The sequence below is a fragment of the Acinonyx jubatus genome, chromosome B1 (assembly GCF_027475565.1).
Source record: "Acinonyx jubatus isolate Ajub_Pintada_27869175 chromosome B1, VMU_Ajub_asm_v1.0, whole genome shotgun sequence".
NCBI classification, from domain to species: domain Eukaryota; kingdom Metazoa; phylum Chordata; class Mammalia; order Carnivora; family Felidae; genus Acinonyx; species Acinonyx jubatus.
In genome coordinates this window covers 189,652,396-189,675,967 of record NC_069382.1, presented here as the reverse complement: position 1 = coordinate 189,675,967, position 23,572 = coordinate 189,652,396, and the positions used below count along the sequence as shown (strand labels likewise).

Here is a 23,572-nt window from a genome sequence, read left to right as displayed (position 1 = left end):
AGATTTGATAAGTGTGTAATAGTAGGTGTTTGATTTATACTATTTTATTTATTTATTTTTTTAAATATGAAATTTATTGTGAAATTGGTTTCCATACAACACCCAGTGCTCATCCCGACAGGTGCCCTCCTCAGTACCCCTCACCCACCCTCCCCTCCCTCCCACCCCCCCCCCCCATCAGCCCTCAGTTTGTTCTCAGTTTTGAAGAGTCTCTTATGTTTTGGCTCTCTCCCTCTCTAACCTCTTTTTTATTTTTTTTCCTTCCCCTCCCCCATGGTCTTCTGTTAAGTTTCTCAGGATCCACATAAGAGTGAAAACATATGGTGTCTGTCTTTCTCTGTATGACTTATTTCACTTAGCATAACACTCTCCACTTCCATCCACGTTGCTACAAAAGGCCAGATTTCATTCTTTCTCATTGCCACGTAGTATTCCTTTGTGTATATAGACCACAATTTCTTTATCCATTCATCAGCTGATGGACATTGAGGCTCTTTCCATAATTTGGCTATTGTTGAGAGTGCTGCTATGAACATTGGGGTACAAGTGCCCCTATGCATCAGCACTCCTGTATCCTTTGGGTAAATTCCTAGCAGTGCTATTGCTTGGTCATAGATCTATTTTTAATTTTTTTGAGGAACCTCCACACTGTTTTCCAGAGCGGCTGCACCAGTTTGCATTCCCAACCGTGCAAAAGGGTTCCCCTTTCTCACATCCTCTCCAGCATCTATAGTCTCCTGATTTGTTCATTTTAGCTACTCTGACCGGCTTGAGGTGGTATCCCAGTGCGGTTTTGATTTGTATTCCCCTGATGAGGAGTGACGTTGAGCATCTTTTCACGTGCCTGTTGGCCATCTGGATGTCTTCTTTAGAGAAGTGTCTATTCATGTTTCCTGCCCATTTCTTCATGGGTTATTTGTTTTTCGGGTGTGGAGTTTGGTGAGTTCTTTATAGATTTTGGATACTAGCCCTTTGATATGTCATTTGCAAATATCTTTTCCCATTCCATTGGTTGCCTTTTAGTTTTGTTGATTGTTTCCTTTGCAGTGCAGAAGGTTTTTATCTTCATGAGGTCCCAATAGTTCACTTGTGCTTTTAATTCCCTTGCCTTTGGGATGTGTCAAGTAAGAAATTGCTGCGGCTGAGGTCAGAGAGGTTTTTTCCTGCTTTCTCCTCTAGGGTTTGGATGGTTTCCTGCCTCACATTCAGGTCCTTTATCCATTTTGAGTTTATTTTTGTGAATGGTGTAAGAAAGTGGTCTAGTTTCATCCTTCTGCATGTTGCTGTCCAGTTCTCCCAGTACCTTCTACATGTTGCTGACCAGTTGTTAAACAGACTGTCTTTTTCCATTGGATATTCTTTCCTGATTTGTCAAAGATTAGTTGGCCATGCTTTTGTGGGTCCAATTCTGGAGTCTCTATTCTATTCCATTGGTCTATGTGTCTGTTTTTGTGCCAATACCATTCTGTCTTGATGATTACAGCTTTGTAGTAGAGGCTAAAGTCTGGGATTGTGACGCCTCCCACTTTGGTCTTCTTCAAAATTACTTTGGCTATTTGAGGTCTTTTGTGGTTCCATACAGATTTTAGGATTGCTTGTTCTAGTTTCGAGAAAATGCTGGTGCAATTGTGATTGGGATTGCATTGAATGTGTAGATAGCTTTGGGTAGTATTGACATTTTAACAATATTTATTCTTCCAATCCATGAGCATGGAATGTTTTCCCATTTCTTTATATCTTCTTCAATTTCCTTCATAAGCTTTCTATGGTTTTCAGAATACAGATCTTTTACATCTTTGGTTAGGTTTATTCCTAGGTATTTTATGCTTCTTGGTGCAGTTGTGAATGGGATCAGTTTCTTTGTCTTTCTGTTGCTTCATTATTAGTGTATAAGAATGCAACTGATTTCTGTACATTGATTTTGTATCCTGCGACATTGCTGAATTCATGTATCAGTTCTAGCAGACTTTTGGTGGAGTCCGTCGGGTTTTCCATGTATAATATCATGTCATCTGCAAAAAGTGAAAGCTTGACTTCATCTTTGCCAGTTCTGATGCCTTTGATTTCCTTTTGTTGTCTGATTGCTGATGCTAGCACTTCCAGCACTATGTTAAACAACAGCGGTGAGAGTGGGCATCCCTGTCGTGTTCCTGATCTCAGGGAGAGAGCTCTCAGTTTTCCCCCATTGAGGATGATGTTAGCTGTGGGTTTTTCATAAATAGCTTTTATGATGTTTAAGTATGTTCCTTCTATCCCGACTTTCTCAAGGGTTTTTATTAAGAAAGGATGCTGAATTTTGTCAAATGCTTTTTCTGCATCGATTGACAGGATCATATGTTTCTTATCTTTTCTTTTATTAATGTGATGTATCACATTGATTGATTTGCAAATGTTGAACCAGCCCTGAAGCTCAGGAATGAATCCCATTTGATCATGGTGAATAATTCTTTTTATATGCTGTTGAATTCGATTTGCTAGTATCTTATTGAGAATTTTTGCATCCACATTCATCAGGGATATTGGCCTGTAGTTCTCTTTTTTTGCTAGGTCTCTGTCTGGTTTAGGAATCAAAGTAATGCTAGCTTCACAGAATGAGTCTGGAAGTTTTCCTTCTCTTTCTATTTTTGGGAACAGCTTGAGGAGGATAGGTATTATCTCTGCTTTAAATGTCTGGTAGAATTCCCCTGGAAAGCCATCTGGTCCTGGACTCTTATTTGTTGGGAGATTTTTGATAACTGATTCAATTTCTTCACTGGTTATGCATCTGTTCAAGTTTTCTATTTCTTCCTGTTTGAGTTTTGGAAGTGTGTGGGTGCTTAGGAATTTGTCCATTTCTTCCAGGTTGTCCAGTTTGTTGGCATATAATTTTTCATAGTATTCCCTGAAAATTGCTTGTATCTCTGAGGGATTGGTTGTAATAATTCCATTTTCATTCATGATTTTATCTATTTGAGTCATCTCCCTTTTCTTTTTGAGAAGCCTGGCTAGAGGTTTATCAATTTTGTTTATTTTTTCAAAAAACCAACTCTTGGTTTCATTGATCTGCTCTATAGGTTTTTTTTAGATTCTATATTGTTTATTTCTGCTCTGATCTTTATTATTTCTCTTCTTCTGCTGGATTTAGGCTGTCTTTGCTGTTCTGCTTCTATTTCCTTTAGGTGTGCTGTTAGATTTTGTATCTGGGATTTTTCTTGTTTCTTGAGATAGGCCTGAATTGCAATGTATTTTCTTCTCAGGACTGCCTTCGCTGCATCCCAAAGAGTTTGGATTGTTGTATTTTCATTTTCATTTGTTTCCATGTATTTTTTAATTTCTTCTCTAATTGCCTGGTTGACCCATTCATTCTTTAGTAGGGTGTTCTTTAACCTCCATGCTTTTGGAGGTTTTCCAGACTTTTTCCTGTAGTTGATTTCAAGCTTCATAGCATTGTGGTCTGAAGTGTGCATGGTATGATCTCAATTCTTGTATACTTATGAAGGGCTGTTTTGTGACCCAGTATGTGATCTATCTTGGAGAATGTTCTGTGTGCACTCGAGAAGAAAGTATATTCCGTTGCTTTGGGATGCAGAGTTCTAAATATATCTGTCAAGTCCATCTGATCCAATGTATCATTCAGGGCCCTTGTTTCTTTATTGATTCTGTGTCTAGATGATCTATCCATTGATGTAAGTGGAGTATTAAAGTCCCCTGCAATTACCACATTCTTATCAATAAGGTTGCTTATGTTTGTGATTAATTGTTTTATATATTTGGGGGCTCCTGTATTTAGTGCATAGACATTTATAATTGTTAGCTCTTCCTGATGGATAGACCCTGTAATTATTATATAATGCCCTTCTTCATCTCTTGTTACAGACTTTAATTTAAAGTGTAGTTTGTTTGATATAAGTGTGGTTACTCCACCTTTATTTTGACTTCCAGTAGCATGATAGATAGTTCTCCATCCCCTCACTTTCAATCTGAAGGTGTCCTCAGGTCTAAAATGAGTCTCTTGTAGACAGCAAATAGATGGGTCTTGTTTTTTTTTATCCATTTTGATACCCTATGTCTTTTGGTTGGAGCATTTAGTCCATTTACATTCAGTGTTATTATAGAAAGATATGAGTTTAGAGTCATTGTGATGTCCGTAGTTTCATGCTTGTACTGATGTCTCTGGTACTTTGTGGTCCTTGCAACATTTCACAAAATCCCCCTTAGGATCTCTTGTAGGGCTGGTTTAGTGGTGATGAATTCCTTCGGTTTTTGTTTGTTTGGGAAGACCTTTATCTCTCCTTCTATTTTGAATGACACACTTGCTGGATAAAGGATTCTCACCTGCATATTTTTTCTGTTCATCACATTGAAGATTTCCTGCCATTCCTTTCTGGCCTGCCAAGTTTCAGTATATAGGTCTGCCACTAGACTTATTGGTCTCCCTTTATATGTTAGAGCACATTTATCCCTCGCTGCTTTCAGAATTTTCTCTTTATCCTTGTATTTTGCCAGTTTCACCATGATATGTCATGCAGAAGATCAATTCAAGTTACGTCTGAAGGAGTTCTCTGCGCCTCTTGGATTTCAATGCCTATTTCCTTCCCCAGATCCGGGAAGTTCTCAGCTATGATTTCTTCAAGTACACCTTCAGCCCCTTTCTCTCTTCCTCTTCCTATTTTACGGATATTGTTCCGTTTCATTGCATCACTTAGTTTTCTAATTCTCTCCTCATACTCCTGGATTTTTTTATCTCTCTTTTTCTCAGCTTCCTCTTTTTCCATAATTTTATCTTCTAATGCACCTATTCTCTCCTCTGCCTCTTCAATCCGAGCTGTGGTCGCCTCCATTTTATATTGCACCTCATTTATAGCATTTTTAGCTCCTCATGACTATTTCTTAGTCCCTTGATCTCTGTAGCAATAGATTCTCTGCTGTCCTCTATACTTTTTTCAAGTCCAGCGATTAGTTTTATGACTATTATTCTAAATTCTTGTTCTGTTATATTGCTTAAATCGTTTTTGATCAATTCGTTAGCTGTCGCTACTTCCTGGAGTTTCTTTTGAGGAGAGTTCTTTTTCATCATTTTGGGTAGTCTCTGGGGTGGAACTGCAGGGCACCTCCCCTGTGCTGTCTGGAGTAACTTGTGTTGGTGGGCGGGGCTGTAGTCAGACCTGATGTCTGTCCCCAGCCCACTGCTGGGGCCACAGTCAGACTGGTATGTACCTTATCTTCCCCTCTCCCAGGGGCGGGACTCGCTGTGGAGTGGTGTGGCCCCTGTCTGGGCTGCTTGCACACTGCCAGGCTTGTGGTGCTGCTTCGATGGGATCTGGCCAATGGCGTATTAGCCAGGGTGGATCTGCAAGGTGCACAGGGGCTGGGGGGGGCAGGCTCAGCTCACTTTGCCATCTGTGGTCCCCTACGGGAGGGGCCCTGCAGCATCGGGAGGGAGGCTGACCCAACAGAAGGTTGGATCCACAGAAGCACAGCGTTGGGTGTTTGCGCAGTGCAAGCACGTTCGGTGATGGGAACTGGTTCCTTTTGGGATTTCAGCTGGGGGATGGGAGAGGGAGATGGCACTGGCCAGCTCTGTCTTCCGGGGCCCAACAACCTTCCCTTCCGGTGTCCTCTCGCCCTCCCGCTCTCTGAGCAGAGCTGTTGACTTATAGCATTCCAGATGTTAAGTCCCGCTGACTGTCATAACTCATGGAGTCCGGCCCCTCCGCTTTTGCAAGCCAGGCTCAGGGATTCCACCTTGCCGGCAGGCTGCCCCTCCACCGCCCCGGCTCCCTCCCGCCAGTCCGTTTAGCACGCACCGCCTCTCCACCCTTCCTACCCTCTTCTGTGGGCCTCTTGTCTATGCTTGGCTCCAGAGAGTCCATTCTGCTAGTCTTCTGGTGGTTTTCTGGGTTATTTAGGCAGGTGTGGGTGGAATCTAAGTGATCCGCAGGACGCAGTGAGCCCAGTGTCCTCCTACGCTGCCATCTTCTTTCTCCAATTCAAACAATTTTAGAAACTCAATGGCAGCAAACCTCCCTTGATCCCCACCACCACCCAGGCTTCTGTGTCTCTCACACACCTCCAGTGTGTTGTCTTGGTTCCAACACTGACACTGAGCTTCTGGGAGGTTGGGCCAATCTGTTAGCTCACCTCTCTTCCATCAGCGTCTTGAACTTGCTTGGGACATAGCAGATGACAAGTAGTTACCTATTAATTGGATGAAATGCACATGGAACTCTATTTGTAGTTCTGAAGCCAGGCTGCACGAGAACTGCGTGGGGTGTAGCCCAGAAAGTGGTCTGTTAATCCAGGGAAGTGTTTCTCAGCCTTGGCCGTCTATTAGGATCATCTGAGGAAATTTAAGCATCCACATGTTCAGGCCACTATATCCGAATCTCTAAGGGTGGGTCCTCAGCATCAGCCACGTGAATCCATTGTGTGGCAGGGGCCAGGCATCATGGTGTTAGATGAAGAGACACTTCATGCTCACAAGCAGTGGAGTATTAACATGTTCTTAAATAAAGAGATGAACATAAAATTAAGAGGGAGATGAGTCACTATTTTGTATGTGTCTAACAAAATTTATAAATTTTCTATCTTTTGTGATTTGGGTAATTTAACTTAGTTCCTGTGTGTAGAGGGTATATAGTGTTGCTCTCCTTTGAGTTTCCTTCCCTATCTTTTTGGCTATTTGCTATCACTGCTGGATGACTGTGCTGGTCTGAATGGTGTTCCCTCCCAAATTCATATCACCTAGAACCTGCGAATGTTTGCCAATAGGTTGTTTGTAGATGTGATGAAATTAAGATGAGATCATTCTTGATTAGGATGGGCCCTGATCCAATGACTCCTTAGAAGCAGAGGGAAATCTGGACACAGGCACCCAAGGAAGACTCCATGGGAAGACAGAGACAGAGACTGGAGTGAGTATCCAAGGAATGCCGTGGATCGTCTCAATCATCAGAATCTAGGAAAAAGGCATAAAGCAGACTCTTGTGCGATCCCCCTTGGAGGAACCAGCTGTGCTGATGAATGCATTTCAGACTTCTGGCCTCCAGAACTGTGGGAGAAGATACTTCTACTGCTTTAAGCCACCCACCTTGTGTAACTTGTTACAGCAGCCTTGAGCAAATGACACAGTGACATAATCGATGTCTATAATATAGGTATGTGTTTCAATAAGAAGATTAGAGTCAGATTTCTGAAATCACTTTTATTGTTCACACACACAACTGCTATTTGCTGGATTTTGCCTAGCTACAAGTCTAGGTTCCCAAGCAATGAAATGTGACACAATTCATGCCTTGTTCTGAAAACTAAACTGGAAATGAATGAATGTAATACATATTGGAACTTTCATAGAAGGCTCAGATGATTAAAGCAAAACTTCTGGAGAGAAAACAAAACAAAAACCAAAACAGCTGTGAACGTACACTTTTTACTCTTTGGCGCATCAGTGAGTGTTGCATACAAAAATCACTAAACTCTGTAAACTCTGGAAGGGAAGGTTTCTTTTCCAGTATTCAGAGACGCTGTAGATCAAGAACTCGTGCCGTTGGCTCTGTTTAAAAACTTTGTTCATACAGTCTGAGTGGAATGATGTCTATGAAAACCAATATTACCATTTTCCATACTGAAACAAAAATAAATACACCAAAAACACCATGTTATCTCTAAGATGAAGTATTAACATTGTGAGCTACAAAGGCAATGCAAGGGGTCATGAAAAGCATGTGAGCATTTGTTAAATCTACAAAGAGAGTAAAAAAGCTATATTCACATTCTGCTCCCTTTAAAAACCAAACACTGAAACAGCCATTTTATATATTAATAAACTTAACCTATAAAAATATCATTAATTTAACAAGTATTCCTTCAGTGCCTTGTGTGTGCTGGCCCTGTTGTAGAGGCATCAGCACAGATTTTTATCTGGGCATATCTAACATTGTCATGTAATTTTAAGATGCTATTAATTCCGTTTTAAAAGTCCATCACATAATAATAAAGACCTCCCAGTCCCATCTTAGGAATATGGTTTTAAAAAAAAGAAAAGGCTTACTTTTTGACGGATACAGTTTCAGCACTATAAAATACTAAAAAGGGAGATACAATTATTGTTTTTAATTACGATCACAGCTCGACAGCTGGATCCCCCACATTTGTTTTTACCCTAATACAGACACTACCCAAGTAAATTCAGGAGAGACACACATCACGAAGGAGGTGAGTGGCATAAAACATGAAGCATAAAGGTATATACTACAGAGTCAAAGTGAAAACTAGTAAACACAGCTATAAAGTAAAGTGCCAAATCCCCAAGACAGAGGATCTGCAAACAAGAAATAAGAAGGCTGGTTAAGGACACTGAGAAGATGAAGCAAGAGGGAGAACAGTTAAAACAAGCATAAGAAAGGTACAAAGAAGACACCTGACCAGAGTGACCCCCTACTTTAAAAAAAGACCAAGTTTAATCTCATCAGAGCTCATTCTGAAGTCAGTGCCTCTTAGAAAATGACCCCCCTCCCCCAGCCTCTGTAGAAACTTGTCTACTTACTCCTCGTACACATCCTCTGAATCCATTCGACGATAGTACTTGGCCAGCTTTACAGCAAAAATGAGAGCCGGAAGTAGAAATACGGTGGCTTTTCCTATGCCGAACCAAAATAAATTCTAGGGAAAAAAAGAAAATCAGGAGGATCAGAGGCCTCAAGACGGGAAAATGGAAAGCAGCAGTTGCTTTTTCTTTTTTCTGCCATTGTTTAATGAGGTTTAATTTTGTTCATTGAAACCATTTGTAAATGCAACCGGAGTCATCTACTGTGTGAAAGGCTACACGTTGCTGCAATTCATTAAATCTCTCCGAAAACCTTGACTTGATCCTATTATATTTATTTTACAAATGAGGACCAGTGGGAGCAAGTGGGGAAGCAAGGGTTTGCATCTAGGACCCCACCAGATGGCGTCCCTTTGCTGCCTATGATAGGAGCATGGCGGACCAGCAGGCCTGAGCTTAATCCCTTTTCTGAGTTGTTTGACGCGGCTAATTCACCTTTCTGGCTTTGCTCTGCATCAGAACCGCGGGACCGTAGCATCTTTATCCCATAACACTATTGTGTGGAGAAGGCAGGACTGGCGCTCGGCACCTACTAGGCTCTCAACAGACATTCCACATTTAACTTAACCAAGCTTAAGGGCAGATCATAGGCTGCATTCAACCCTATTTTGTTTAAAAAGCATGCGAAGGTATTTTCAAAAGATAGTTGCCAACATTCCTAAGTCAGGCTTCACACAGAAATCTGGAGTCACGTCTTTCTTGAAAAGTCTTCAAGTTCAGTCTCATAGACTGAGCCCCCATCCCCACAAGGCAACACCAGCGGCCGATGGGTGGTGGTTCTTCCATCAAGAAGGTCCGCGTTTGGTTGGGGCCTGGCCACACCACTAGCTTTTGCAGGGGTGACGCCCAACGCTATTTAGCCTTATCCACCAATCAGAAGAGACGCAGCTGGAGACCCCGACGACACCATACGCCAGCCAGTGTCTTACCCTTGGCCTGTAGAGGTTCGGGTCTATGGCCGCTGCCTTAGGGTGATGTTGTAGGTAACATCAGGACAGCCTCCCCAGCCTACCGGGAGGCAAAAGGCAGCTTGGATGTGACAGCGGCCCTCCTCCGCTGCCCTCCAACCCTCACAGCTCAGCCACTGACGTTCTGCCTTCCTCCGGACAGAGCGCACTGTCGGATGGCAGTGGCACCTCTTGGCTCAGAATTTCCAGTAAATTTGTTCTCCTTTCCCCACGTGTTCTTTTATTGGTAGATTTCTGTGCATTCAAACCTTGCTTTGAGAGGCTTTAGAGCTTTATGACAAACAATCCTTTTACTGGAAGCTGCCATAATTCTTTCGGGAACAATCAAGGTATAAAAGAAACATGTTGGGCAGCCTGGGGTCCGCTTTCCTGGCAAAATCAATGCCCAGAGCTCTTTCTTACTGTTTAAACCACCTCGCTACAAAGCTCCAGCCTCTAGGCCTCCCTTCCACTGGTCCTCAATTACTGGGGGAAAAGCATCGATAGTTGGGTGATTTGACTGGCTGGGGGCAGGCTGTGAAGACCAAAGGCAAGGAGATCAATTCAGAATCCACCAGGTTAGGGGCACCTGTGTGGGCTCAGTCGGTTCCACGTCCGACTTCAGCTCAGGTCACAATCTCACAACCCACGTCGGGTTCTGTGCTGACAGCTCAGAGCCTGGAGCCTGCTTCAGATTCTGTGTCTCCCTCTCTCTCTGCCCCTCCCCACCTCATGCTCTGTCCGTCTGTCAGTCTCTCTGTCTCTCAAAAACAAATAAACATTAAAAAAAAAAAAAAAAAAAGAATCAACCAGGTTAGTCCAGGACACACCTACAAAGCCATCAGCAGGGGTCCAAGAAGCAGGACAAAGGGGTTAGGGTCTGGGGAGGAGGGAAGCGGCCAGGAAGCCAAACCTTGGGGTCTGCATGGCTAGAAGAGGACAGGAGCGTCTCCATTCAGGTGTGAAAGTCCATCCAGCAGATAGATGGGCATGTGGATGTGGGACAGGGAGATGACAGACGGAGCAGTACAGATGCAATTGGACAGACAGCTGTTTGATCATCTTTCATTCATTCAACTGCCTGTGCCAGGCAATATGCCAGATGACAGGGACTCAGCAACGCACAGGCCCTCTGCTCAGGGGGTTGACGGTGTTGCAGGGGACAGGTCTTTTTGTTGTTTTTTTTAAGTTTATTTATTTTGAGAGTCAGGGGAGAGGCAGAAAGAGAGGGAGAGAGAGAATCTCAAGCAGGCTCCATGCTGTAAGCACAGAGCCCGACACGGGGCTTAATGCCACGAACCGTGAGATCATGACCTGAGCCAAAATCAAGAGTCGGGTGCTTAATCGACTGAGCCACCCAGCCGCCCCTGAAGTATCCTAACACATTCATCTCAATTTTAGATTTCAGGTCTTGGATTCTACGGCTGTTAACAGACCCAAGCACAGAACTATTTTATATCATAGGGTGTACTACAATCTGCAAACAAAAAATGAAGATTGATGAGTTTACTGTGTTTCCTTATTTTGAAAGATGAAATTTCACCATTCTTACCATGGGGTCGATAATGTAGCTGCACAGAAAGACATCAACAGCAGAGTCTAAAGCGGTGGCCACGGGTTTGCAGGCTGCAATTTTCTCAGTAATCTAGGGGGTAAGAAACACGAGTGAACTTTGAGGCACACACACAAAAATCCACAAGAATCAGACATGCCATTTATCTTTGACCTATTTTCACCAAAAGGATCTCTACACCCTCGTTGATATGGAGCAGAATGCTGATTTCTATGGATGAGTTTGACAATGTTTAAAAGCAGGTACTTGAAAGCAAGATGCTGATTCTCTCTGCCTCTCGGTCTCTGGTTTCTACACTTGTTTCATGGAACCATAACACCCACCCTTACCAGGCTCCTGGGACAATGGAGTACAAGTGTCAGGTCCAGGGTCTCGGGCTGAATTTCTTACCCGATCCCTTTGAGATCTGACAAAGGATGTGGAAGAAAATGGAAAGCTAATAAATCAATAATTATATATTTTGGACCAGGGCTTGGCAAACTCTTCCTAGAAAGGGCCAGAGAGTAAATATTTTCTACCTCGCAGGACAGACCAAGACATTTCTGTCGCAAGTGCTGGACTCTGAAAAAAAAATGGTGAAAGCAGCTGCAGATGATGTATAAACCAGTGGGGGTGGCTGTGTGCCAATAAAACCGTGCTACCTGCAGACCCCATTTTAGAAGACAGAAAACTAAAATAAATAAGCAAATAAATAAATAAAATAAAAAAAATAAGAAGATAATAGGGGCGCCTGGGTGGGTTAGTCAGTTGAGTGTCCGACTCTTGATTTCAGCTCAGGTCCTGATCTCAGGGTTGTGGGTCAAGCCCCACTTTGGGCTCCGTGCTGAGCATGGAGCCTGCTTGGGATTCACTCTCTCTTTCCTTCTGCCCCTCTCCTCCCACTCACACACACTCTCTAAAATTAAAAAAAATACATTTTTTTTAGAAGACAGAAAACTATGTACTCATTAATGAGTTTAAAATAAACACGTTTAATAAATCCCAAACAGATGCTCCAATCCCATTGACTTACGATAGCTATAGTCATGCGTTTTAAAAAACTTTGGGGTGCCTGGGTGGCTCAGTCAGTTAAGCGTCTGACTCTTGATTTCAGCTCAGGTCGTGATCGCATGGTTTCATGGGTTCGAGCCTGGCATTGGGCTCTGGGCTGACAGTACGAAGTCTGCTTGAGATTCTCTCCCCCTCTGTCTCTGCCCCTTCCCCACTCTTGCAGTCTCTGTCTCTCTCAAAACAAATAAATAAACTTAAAAGAAAATCTTTTTTTAAAAAAAAAGAACCTTTGAGTACATACAATGAGCTCGACGTTAGCTCGTTTCCTTTATTGGTTGGTAAACCTTCCCTTTTTCTTCCACCATCTATACCTTCCAAGGCAATCCATGTTAACAACTTCATTTTCACCAAGCTCAACCAACCTACCTCTTTCTTCATAGGCTTTTTCACTGTCGGGTTTTTACAAAAACTGGGGTTGGAGTCATACTCTGTATGCTTTCTGCATCTTGCTTTTCTCCTTTATTTATAACCTTGTGAAAATCTCTCCTAGCCCCACAGCATAGCTCTGATCCATTTGGTACCAACAGTCACCCAATATTTCCATGGCATGGCTCTCGTGTGACTTAACCATTCTTGTCCAGATTCCCTTTGGTTTCAGGGTATTTGTTTCATATTCTGGGTATGAATGTGACTAAAATGTGGTTCCTTGATCTGGTGGAGGATATGCACAGGGTCCGGTGGCCGTGGCGGCAATGACGGTCATGTATCTCTTCCCCGCTACTCACCCACGTGTGCACACGCCTCATGCCAGCACTGAGAGGACCCTGCGGTCTTCCCATCTGGTTGGTGGGAGGTGTCAGCACAGACATCAGGAAGCTGGGCCTTGAAGGAGAACCAGATACACGAGGCCCAGATGGTGGGGACTAGGGGTAGGGACTGGGGAGGGGGGTATGACACAGAGGAAATCACATGGAGAAGTGTGAACGTTTCAGAGAATCAAGCAGTGGGGTGTGGCTGGAATCCGGGGTGGGGCAGCAAAGAGGGAGGAGATGGTTGGTAGTCTGGGCTCACGCGGCCAAGGGCCAGGAATAGATGTGAGAAGCTCATGACCGCTTGGAGGTAGTCGAAGACTTCCTGAGTCTCCAGACTTCTCAAAGCCCTTCTTGGCTAACAGCAAGTAGCCCAAGTGACTGAGCCCAAGTTGATCAAGTAACTCAGCGGCAAGCATCTCCCCCCTGCAAACCCTGCCCCAGTGGAATAATCCTCACAGAGGGGAGCTGGCCCAGAGCCCAAGATGACAAAAGGCATTTTCCAAGACACTATACTTCTCCACAAGCTGGCTGCTGGGAGCAACGTGCTGCCTTGAAACCACCGGAAACTTCACTCTGCTCCTCGACTTTCCTCTTCTAATGTATTCAGGGAGACCCAACTGTTGTGGACCGAATTGTGTTCCCCCAAATTCGTGTGTTAAAGCCCTACCTCCTGGTATCTCAGAATGTAACTGTATCTGGAGGTAGGGTCTTTGAAGAGGCAATTCAGTTAAAATGAGGTCATTAGGGTTGAGTCCTAATCCAATGTGACTGGCATCTTTATAAAGGAAGCGGAAATTTGGGCACAGACATGCACAGAGGGCAGACCTCGTGAAGACACATGGGGAAGATGGTTGTCTACGACCCAAGCAGAGAGGACTCTAAAGAAACCAACACTGCTGACACCTTGATGTCATACTTCCAGCCTCCAGAATTGTGAGAAAACAAATTTCTGTAGCTCAAGACACCCCTAGTCGACTGATCCACCAACAGCATGGCAGGCTGAGCACTGCCCAAGCCACCATTGCAAAAGCAGCTCACAGTTCACTGGGGAGACACAGTCAAGTGTGGCCAGAACTCCTATAATGGTGAGCAAGGGAGCTGAGGGACGATGTGAGGGGCACTTTCTCCCGCTCGGTGTCAGGCCCGAGAAGGGGTCCAGCGTGGACAACACATGCTGTGTCTTACGCCACCTCCCATCATGGTCCCTATTCGAGGCCCTTGACTTATCTCTCCTACCCAGTTACTAGGATTTTAATTTTATCTCCTCCTGATTGTATCCGACAACATGGCCATCCTAACACATGGCCCTCTTGTGTTCATAAAAGAGAAAGTACTTACTGAGATTTTGACCCACTGCAGATAGCGTTCAAAGTATCCTACTATCGTGTTCCCATACTTCTGACTTTCCTGGAAAGAAATCGAAGGGTGGGAAAACCGTTAAAAGGATGCTATGAGGTCACGTAGTTATGGGCACATGCCCACTTACTGGCATACGTATATTTTTTTTAATATGAAATTTCTTGTCAAATTGGTTTCCATACAACACCCAGTGCTCACCCCAACAGGTGCCCTCCTCAGTACCCCTCACCCACCCTCCGCTCCCTCCCTCTCCCCATCAACCCTGTGTTTATTCTCAGTTTTTAAGAGTCTCTTATGGTTTGGCTCCCTCCCTCTCTGGCTTTTTTTTTTTTTCCTTCCCCTTCCCCATGGCCATACATATTTTTTAAAAAGAAAACTTACTTCAACAATAACCGAGGAAATACGGGTTGTGAGGAAGTCCTGAGCGGAATCCAAAGAGGAAAGGGTATTGGTCACTTTCATCTGGAAAACACAGCAATCGACAAGTGTCACGTGACGAAGGGATTTCACTAGTTTGCCTGTCGGTGCCCGTGCGGTCAGCTCAGCCCCATCCCACGACGACCTGCTAGTCAAGAAGACGACTGAGCCGGCCCAGCCCTCTGAGGGCAGGGGGACAAGAGATGTCATACTGAACACTCACTTTGTGGCAGACACTGGGCTGGGCCCTTGATCCAAATCGCCTCCCTGAGTACAGGAGGTCCCCTTATCCACAGTTTCCGTTACTCAGGGTCCAGAAGCAAAGATCCTCTTTCTGATAGATGGTTAGAAATGCTGATAACAGCCTAACGCTCCCTCACATGCCTACCTCATCCCCCCGGTCAGGCATTTTTACCACGTCACATCCTCGCAAGAAAGGTGAGTCAGAGATTTTGAGAGTGGGACCACATTCACATAACTTCTAGTACAGTACATTCTTACAATTGTTCTATTTTATTATTGATTATTGCTGTTAACCCCTTACTGTGCCTAATTTGTAAATTCAGCTTTATCGTAGCTATGCACGCACGGGTTCAGTACTGCCCGTGGCATCCGCTGAATGTATCCCCCATGGATAGCGCGGGGGGCGGGCTCTTGTACTCACAGGCTGTAGGAAGGCATTATCAGGCCCCCTTCACAGAGGAGGTGGCTGACCCTGCTTGACGTCACCAGGTTGGGGGCATAAGAGCCCGGATATGCACCTAGTTTCTTGACACAGGTAAGAACTCCGACATGGCAGCTTGGTGCAAATTAAAAAGGTGCCCTTTCTGTTCTGCCCGGAGACCTCAGGGTACCCAGCTTGGCCAGTGGGTCAAAGATGCATTTCCACCCCAACTCGCCCCCCCACTGACCCCTCGTGAAGGGCAACGCGCAGCTCACGCTGTCACCATGAACGTCCAGATGCGCAGGATGGCAAGGGACCCGCACACAGTTACCGGTCTGTCCCAGGCTCCCTTGGCCCAGGACACACATGTGTGAAATGGCAACTGTGATGAGAGGAACAGTGACGGTCCCTAAGCCGAGCAAACCTCACAGAAGAGCCTTCAGGGGAACTCAGGGTCTCCCGTGCCAACAAAGAAGCAGGCCCAGGGCTGCCCGGGGAGTGTGCTAACTACTAGCGAAGTTGCTCACGGTTCACGGGGACACGTGTCACACAGTCACACGTGGCAAGAAGCCCTGTGACCAAGGTCTGCAAAAAGAGCTCAGAGAAAAGCGCAGGGAGGAACGAGGAACGTGGGATTTTTGGTTGTGGGCTGACATCCCCAGCCTCTCATGGGCAGCCCAATCCGCTCAATAAAGAGAGGTTTCCTGAGTTGCCCGTTGGCACTGAGGGTACCAGACAAACACATCGTAGCCGTGGAGCTCGGTTTCTGTTGTGGGGGTGTCTGCAGTCTGAAGGACCTCCGTGGTCGACTGTATTCACTGTTCCTGACTGCTGATACCTTTTGAGCTCTGGCTTCTCAGCCCAAGATGATGGGCCTGGCAGCCTCACTTGCTTTGGCTAATGGAACGTAGATGGAGCGGCCGGTTCTAAGAAGTTGCTTAAAGGGCAGCTAGTGTTTCTACCTCGAGGACATGAGGTGGCCCAGACAGGAGCTGCTCCCTCAGCCTGGGTCTCTGGGTGGGAAGGTAGGCGGACAAGCCCGCAGTCAACCCAACGGTGAGCATGAGTCTGTGGTCAAAGGCACTGGATTTTGTAGGCAGCATTAGCTCAGTGAGAGTGGCCAGTGTACCTTCTGAGCTTACATTCTACACATCAACTCACGGCTTTCACCTGTGTATCTAAGTGTGCCAAGGTGAGAGGTACTTGCAGGAAGCAAATGGTAGGAAAACCCAGTTTGCATTTAAAATGGGTGGATAACCAAGCTTTAAAAAAAAATTGTTTTTAATCTTTATTTATTTTTGAGAGAGAGAGAGAGAGAGAGAGAGAGAGAGAGAGAATCTGAAGCAATGAAGTTCCAGGCTCTGAGCCATCAGCACAGAACCCAATGCAGTGCTTGAACCCACGAACTGTGAGATCATGACCTGAGCCGAAGTCAGATGCTTAACCGACTGAGTTACCTGGGTGCCCCCCCGCCCACTTTTTTTGGAAATAAAGTCCACTCACAAATGTGGGGCTTGAACTCATGACCCAGAGATCAAGAGTCATGAGTTCTACTGGCTGACCTAGCCAGGTGCCCCAAAGGATTTTTTTTTTAACTTAAATACTTGTAAAACCATTATCTCTGAAAGGCTGTGTGTGCTTTTATAATAAGACCCCATGGCAGAAAAGGAAAGTAAGTCCTTACCCCCAATCCGCTGCTTTTTTGTTGAAGTTCCTTGATGCTTTGGTATACAGAGCTCTGGTGAACAAGCATACGTAATAGTTTCCAACTTATTACACGAACATTGTGTCTCCCTCTCCCCCTCCCCCCGCAGCCAGCCATCAATACGACTTTACTGTGCAATATAGATGCGAGTAACCATGTGAGCCACACAAACCTCTGGTGTAAGAAAAGCGGAAGAAGAATAGCAGGATCTGTATTCTAGAACTTTGAAGGGCAGCACATCCCACACGAGGTGTCCAAGAGACCACTCGGAGTAGGGTTGGCTCAAAGTGGCAGGCGGTAATTACAAAAGTCTACCCTGGCTTCCCAGAGTAGTTCCATCTGAATGGTTTAGGTCAGGAATTGGTAAAACAAAGGCCAGATAGTAAATATTTTAGGCTTTGTGGGCCACGCCGTGTCCAAAGACGCAACTTTGCTCTTTTAGCGGAAAACGGCTGCAGTCATCTGTAAATAAGAGGGCATGGCTGCGTTCCAATAAAACTTTATTTACAAAAGCAAGCAATGGGCTGGATTATAGTTTTGGGCCATAGTTTGCTAACCCTAGGTTTACATCATCGGTCACCTGTACACAGCAATTTGCCTATTTGTAGACAGATTGCCTCGGCTCTGCAAACGCCCAGGAGGCTTATGCCTACTTGAAGGAAAGCCGTTAAGCTTAAAATGTTAACAAACTTGTGCTAGGCATAAATAAACAGAGCAGAGAATTATGATGAGTGAAGCACACATATTAAGAAAATTCAGTTTCCTTCTGAATGCTCCAATGAGTTAGAAAGTCGGGAAGGAAGAGAGAGAGACAGAGAGATTGAAGTGGTAAAAACTAGTTCTAGGAGGTTCCAAAGCTGAAGTCAAGTGGACTCGTGTGCTTCTCCAAACCTGAGCAAGCTGACTCTGTAACAGGTCTCCCACAGCAGCGTCACAATAATCCCTCCTGTTTACAGAGTCTCTCTGGGACATCAGGGCTTTCGTCTCCAGGAAACAGGTTAACAGGAGGGCAGGAACCGTTCCCCTCATTTTCAGATGAGAAAATGGAAAATTCTAAGACTTTGGGGAGGTAGAAGCAGGGTCTGAAATCAGTTCCACCTGAGTGCAGAGCCTGTGTTCTCTCTCTGCTACAAACTGCCTTTCCGGCATTTGGGAAAGAAGCCAGAAGGCAGCCGGAAGCAAAAGAAAGGGGAAGTCACAATAGAGGCTACGAGAGAGGAGACAGGGAACGCGGCCCATCGGATCAGTGAACGGAGCTAAATGAGGCAGGGGGAAAAGGACTTACCCTTGCCTTCCCATATTTCTTGGCAGGGTGTGGAGAAAAAGAATTTGAAAGTAAGTGCGAGTGAGTTCAGAACACAGACATCATCACCCCAGCCAGGTGCCTGGCTTCGGGGGCCTATCGAGCCGCAGGGAACCAGAGCATAGTGTGTGGGGCAAGCACGGGGTTGACCTACCTGGTCACTCCCAAGTGGAAAAGGCAAGGAGATAAAGCACAAAAGGAGTGGGTGGTAACATTGAAAATCTGTCTTGTTTAAAGCCCAGCTACTATCATCTATTGATTTATTGATTTTTAAAAGTTATTTATTTATTTATTTATTTATTTATTTATTTATTTTGAGAGAGAGAGAAAGAGAGAGAGAGGAAGTGGGAAGAAGGGCAGACAGAGAAGAGAGAGAATCCCAAGCAGGCTCCGTGCTGCCAGCGCAGAGCCTGATGCCGGGCTTGAACCCACGAACCACAAGATCCTGACCTGAGCTGAAACTGAGTCGGACGTTCAACCAACCGAGCCACCCAGTTGCACCAACTATCATTAATTTTTAATTTCTTAGCCTGAGGCCAACTGGATTTGACCCCCGCGTGAGGTGCAGATGCTTCCTTAGGCTACACGAAAGCCAACTAGTGACATGGGATTTGCTCGGGTCACGGGGAAATACCGGAGGTTGTCGAGCGTTACCATTGACTGTTCCAAAGGGATGACTTCGCTACGGTGAATCGTCCTAATTGTCTGTGCATTGTTTTTCAGGGACTGTTTCAGACTTCCATGGGGCTGCAAAGAGAAGAAAAGAAACAAAGGTCAACATCACCTTTCCAGACTTTGGAGCGCTCTCTCTAACCACAGGGGCTCGGGGCAAGGTAGCCGTGACGGGCGTGCAGCCCTCCTTGTATGCTGTGGGCGTGGGGCCCACCAGACGTGGGGCAGTGCCAGGACACCTTATTTCAAGTCACAGGACTGTGATCTCTCAGTGGCCACCAAACCCATCAGCCTGTCCTGAGTGCCTGAGGCTGTGCTCTTTCTCACCTCCGCAAAATACAGCCACTAGAAAGCCATTTCACAGCAGCGATAGCCCCGTCTCGCAGATGAGAACAGCAAGGCTCAAATGAGAAATTTTTCATTTGACCCACACTTAAAAAGTGTTTAATATACTATCGCGTGACATATTAATGGGCTCATTAATACATTAATGAGCAACTTTATTGCTTCCGTTTTACAGATGAGGAAACTAAGGCACGGAGGAGCAAAACATCTTGTCCAAGTTCCCATAATTAGGAAGTGGCTGGGCCAGGATTTAAATCCCAGTCTTCCTCCTGAGCCCAGGTTCCTCATGGCCATGCTCTGCTGCTCCGTTCATGATAGCCATTTAGTCACCGGCCAGCAGGGGAAGTGAGGAAGGGAAGCTTACGGGGCTTGGGTGGCATCTTTGCCTTCCGTTATCCACCTGTCACTGGTGATGCAAAGCACCAAATGGAAATCCCCCTCCCGTGTCCTCAGTTTCCATTCCCTACACTGCAAGAAAAATGGCACGCATGCGTGCACTTGCACATGTGTTTGGTGGCAGAGGGGTTGATGGGGTGAAAACAGAGCTGGTGCTAAACAGTGAGGGCACCCGTGCCACCAGCAGAGGTCGGGAGCAGGCGCCGGCACCCTGACGCCACCCTGGAAACGTCCACGTGCTCACCGACTTCCGGGCGCCACGGCAATGGCTGCTGGTGGGAAGTCTTGACGTGCACATGAGACACATCTTTAACCAAAGCTTACTTGTGGTGTATGGGAGCGAAGAATAGTACTGACATTTGACACCTGTAGTGATTACAGCATTTAAAACCGGAATGTTCGAACTCACCAGATGGTTGGCTTTTACTTCTAGATCATCTGCAAAGGATAAAAGGTTCGCTTTGGTGGGGGCTTTACTCAGCTGCAAAAGAGGAGAAAAGAACTGCGTCATCAACGTGGGATTTTTAAGCCTTAACGGAATCTGATAGACAACATAGTGAACCATCGTCCATGGCCATAAAGGCTGGAAACTCTTACACAGGCGACTCCGGCTACATTCTTATTGATACCTATAAAACCAGATTATTTTTATCCAACCACATCCAGCCATAAGAAGAAATCAAGTGCTGATCCGTGCTATAATGGGGATGGATCTCAAAAACTTTAGGCTACGTGAAAGGGGGCCTTTTAAGGCCATCAGACACAAAAGGTCACATGCCTTAGGATTCCATTCAGATTCCATTCAAATGAAATATTGAGAATAGGTAAATAGATGGGTGGTTACCAGGGCTGGGGGGTGGGGGTGTGTGGAATGGGGCACAATTGGGTAATGGGAATGGGGCTTTCTTTTGGAGTGACGGAGATGTTTTGGAGCTGGATGGAAATGGTAGTTGTGTAGCACTGTGATTATACTACATACTAATGAATTATTCACCTTAAAAGAGTTCATTTGTGTTATATAAATTTCACTTCAGCTTAAAAAAAACCCGCCTAAATTAAAAACAAACAAACAAAAGAAAAACAAAACAAAACCAACCCATGGGTATCTGCTGTGATTTTCCCCAAAAGATCAAGCATGAACTCATGGTCTCACCTCAGCCAAGTAGATGTTATAATTTATGGCGTCTATTCCTGAAAAGCTGAAATCCATAAGGTTTTTTCTTCCTGCTTCATCCAGCAGAACGATATTGTCAATATTTACTTTCATATTTTGAAAGTCATTGCTTATGTTTCCAGCATGCTGCATGATAAAAAGAAAAGTTATAAATAAGTCCATTCTTCAAGATAGTCACATACTTAGAGCTTTAAAAGAGCAGTAAAATGACGAGGGACAAAATACACAGACATGCCCCTGACTGACATTTCTTCCTGGTAACCTTCTCTTCCCTTCCACCCCTTCCCCACTTCCCCGGCTCCTTCCTTATGCCCCACACCACGCACTATGTGAGGAGGTCGGAGGCAAAGCAAAATAATATTCCATCTCCACCCTCAAAGTCCTCAAAGGAAGAGGCAGTGTCATAATAAAGCCACATGAACTGCATCAGGACACCAGGCGCAGGAGACAGTCTTCAGACTGGACTGGAGAGGACACCAGAGAGGAGGTGGCTTCTGAATGAGTCTTGGCAAATACAGATGCTGAAAGGGGCCAGGCAGGCTGCATCCCAGGGGAAGGAGGCAGCACACACTGGACTTGGGTGGTGGGGGACACTTGAGATCATGGGGACACGGTTGATGACTGGGGTTGTCCTAAGCGGCAGTCAGTAGTTTTAGGCAGCGTGTAGTGCCTGAGTGTCCCTAGTGCTCTGTCTCTGGTCCACAGAGAAAATGAAACATGGCATGATGTCAGATGAGTAGAGGGTATCTAGTTAGGGCTAGATATTTTATTTATGTATACATGCAAGGAATATTTAAGAAGGATAATCAATACAATAGAAAATACAATGCAATACAAAATTTTGTATCCAGCTTTTTTTTCTTTTTATTATATATAGACAGAGCACAAGTGGGGGAGAGGGGCAAAGAGAGGGAGAGGGAAAGAAAGAGAGAGAATATCTTAAAAAAATGTTTTTTAATGTTTATTTTTGAGAGAGAGAAAGAGAGAAAGACAGAGTGCGAGCAGGGTAGGGGCAGAGAGAGGGAGACAGAATCCAAAGCAGGATCCAGGCTCTGAGCTGTCAGCACAGAGCCCGACGCAGGGCTCGAATTCACGAGCTGTGAGATCATGACCTGAGCCGAAGTCAGATGCTCAGCTGACTGAGCCACCCAGGTGCCCCGAGAGACAGAGAATATCTTAACCAGACATCATGCTTAGCACAGAGCCTGACTCCGGGCTCCATCCCATGACCCTGGGATCATGACCTGAGCTGATATCAAGAGCCAGATGCTCAACCACTGAGCCACCCAGGTGCCCCTGTATTCAGCTTTTAATAAACCTCTTCATATCTGAAAACTGCCAGGCCATCATGGTTTCATGGTGCTTCTGGAAGCCTTCTGTGATGCCTCAGTGGCAAGCTGTGGGGTTTGGGGAATCACCTCTTTCCTCGGTATCTCTTGGTATCTGCTTCCATTTGGAAGCCCAGAAGAAAGAAGTCTCCTTAAGTTCTTTCCTACAAGAAGGCCAGAAGGCCTCCAGATGTGGGGAGGCGGACAGTGCAGGCTGAAGGCACCCTAGGCCTGGGCAGCTGAAACTCTCTCGCTCTTTCTTCTGTCAAGTGTGCTGTGGAGTAGCCTCTCCTCAGAGTCTTAAGGCTCAAGACTAGAGCGTGGGCTTGGGCAAAGGAGAAGAGGAAATCATTCCACTCTGTCTGCTTCCATCATTGTGGCCATGCTGTCTTGCTGAGGGCCAGCAGACCTCAGCAGAGTCCACATGGAGTCCGGGGGCCACAGCCGTGAGTCACGAGGGGCCACGACTGTGTGGACCAGAGTTCTCAGTGCCTCGTTCCCTCTTCAGGGACCTGGCAGAAGAGGCTGGCCAGTGTTGGAACGCCAATGTCCCCTGGGTTTGTCCCTCTAGGAGCAGCGACACACAGCAATATAAAATCTTCTTATGTAGTGTCCACAGCAAGACCCCTCTTGAGCATTGTGCCGTCTACTAGAGAAACTCATACGTCCATAAAGACAACTGGTTGGGGGTGACGAAAATGTTTTGGAATTTGACAGATGTGAGGTTTGCACGACCTTGTGAGTGTACTAAATGTCACTTTCAAATAGTGAATTTTGGGGAATCTGGGTGGCTCAGTTGGTTAAGTGTCGGACTCTTGGGTTTGGCTCAGGTCATGATCTCGTGGTTCGTGGGCTTGAGCCCCACGTCAGGCTCTGCACTGACAGTGTGGGGCCTGCTTGGAATTCTCTCTCTCCTCTCCCTCTGCCCCCACCTCCCATTCGCACTGTATCTCTCTCTCTCAAAATAAATAAACATTAAAAAAAAAAAAAGAAAATGGTGAATTTTATCTTATATGAATTTTATCTCCATAAAAAAAAAAAATGAAAGGGGCCTCCAGGTGGCTCAGTAAGTTGAGCATTCGACTTCAGCTCAGGTCATGATCTCACGGTTTGGTTCATGAGTTTGAGTCTTGCGTTAGGCTCTGTGCTGACAGCTCAGAGCCTGGAGCTTGCTTCGGATTCTGTGTCTCCCCTTCTCTCTGCCCCTCCCCCACTCATGCTCTGTCTTTGTCTCTCTCCTTCTTTCAAAAACAAACATTAAAAAAAAACTTTAAGAAAGTATTTCTGAAAAAAAATGAAAGAT

General features: G+C 45.4%; 1 protein-coding gene across 13 annotated transcripts in view; it reads right to left on the bottom strand.

The window, feature by feature from the left end:
- The window catches only part of PROM1 (prominin 1), a 162,830-nt gene that overhangs the window by 21,280 nt on the left and 117,978 nt on the right, over positions 1 to 23,572 (bottom strand). For 11 of the 13 annotated variants that reach the window (XM_053217539.1, XM_053217540.1, XM_053217541.1 and 8 more), the window contains 9 exons: positions 20,921 to 21,067; positions 20,177 to 20,248; positions 19,009 to 19,101; positions 17,031 to 17,084; positions 14,647 to 14,727; positions 14,245 to 14,313; positions 11,084 to 11,176; positions 8,525 to 8,640; positions 7,169 to 7,603 (listed from right to left, as the gene is read on the bottom strand). In XM_053217539.1, coding sequence (XP_053073514.1) covers positions 7,549 to 7,603; positions 8,525 to 8,640; positions 11,084 to 11,176; positions 14,245 to 14,313; positions 14,647 to 14,727; positions 17,031 to 17,084; positions 19,009 to 19,101; positions 20,177 to 20,248; positions 20,921 to 21,067 — 780 coding nt within the window. In that variant the 3' untranslated portion in view covers positions 7,169 to 7,548. Of the gene's footprint in view, positions 1 to 7,168; positions 7,604 to 8,029; positions 8,064 to 8,524; positions 8,641 to 11,083; positions 11,177 to 14,244; positions 14,314 to 14,646; positions 14,728 to 17,030; positions 17,085 to 19,008; positions 19,102 to 20,176; positions 20,249 to 20,920; positions 21,068 to 23,572 lie in introns of those variants that run through there. The other 2 variants (XM_053217548.1, XM_053217547.1) reach the window with 2 other exon arrangements.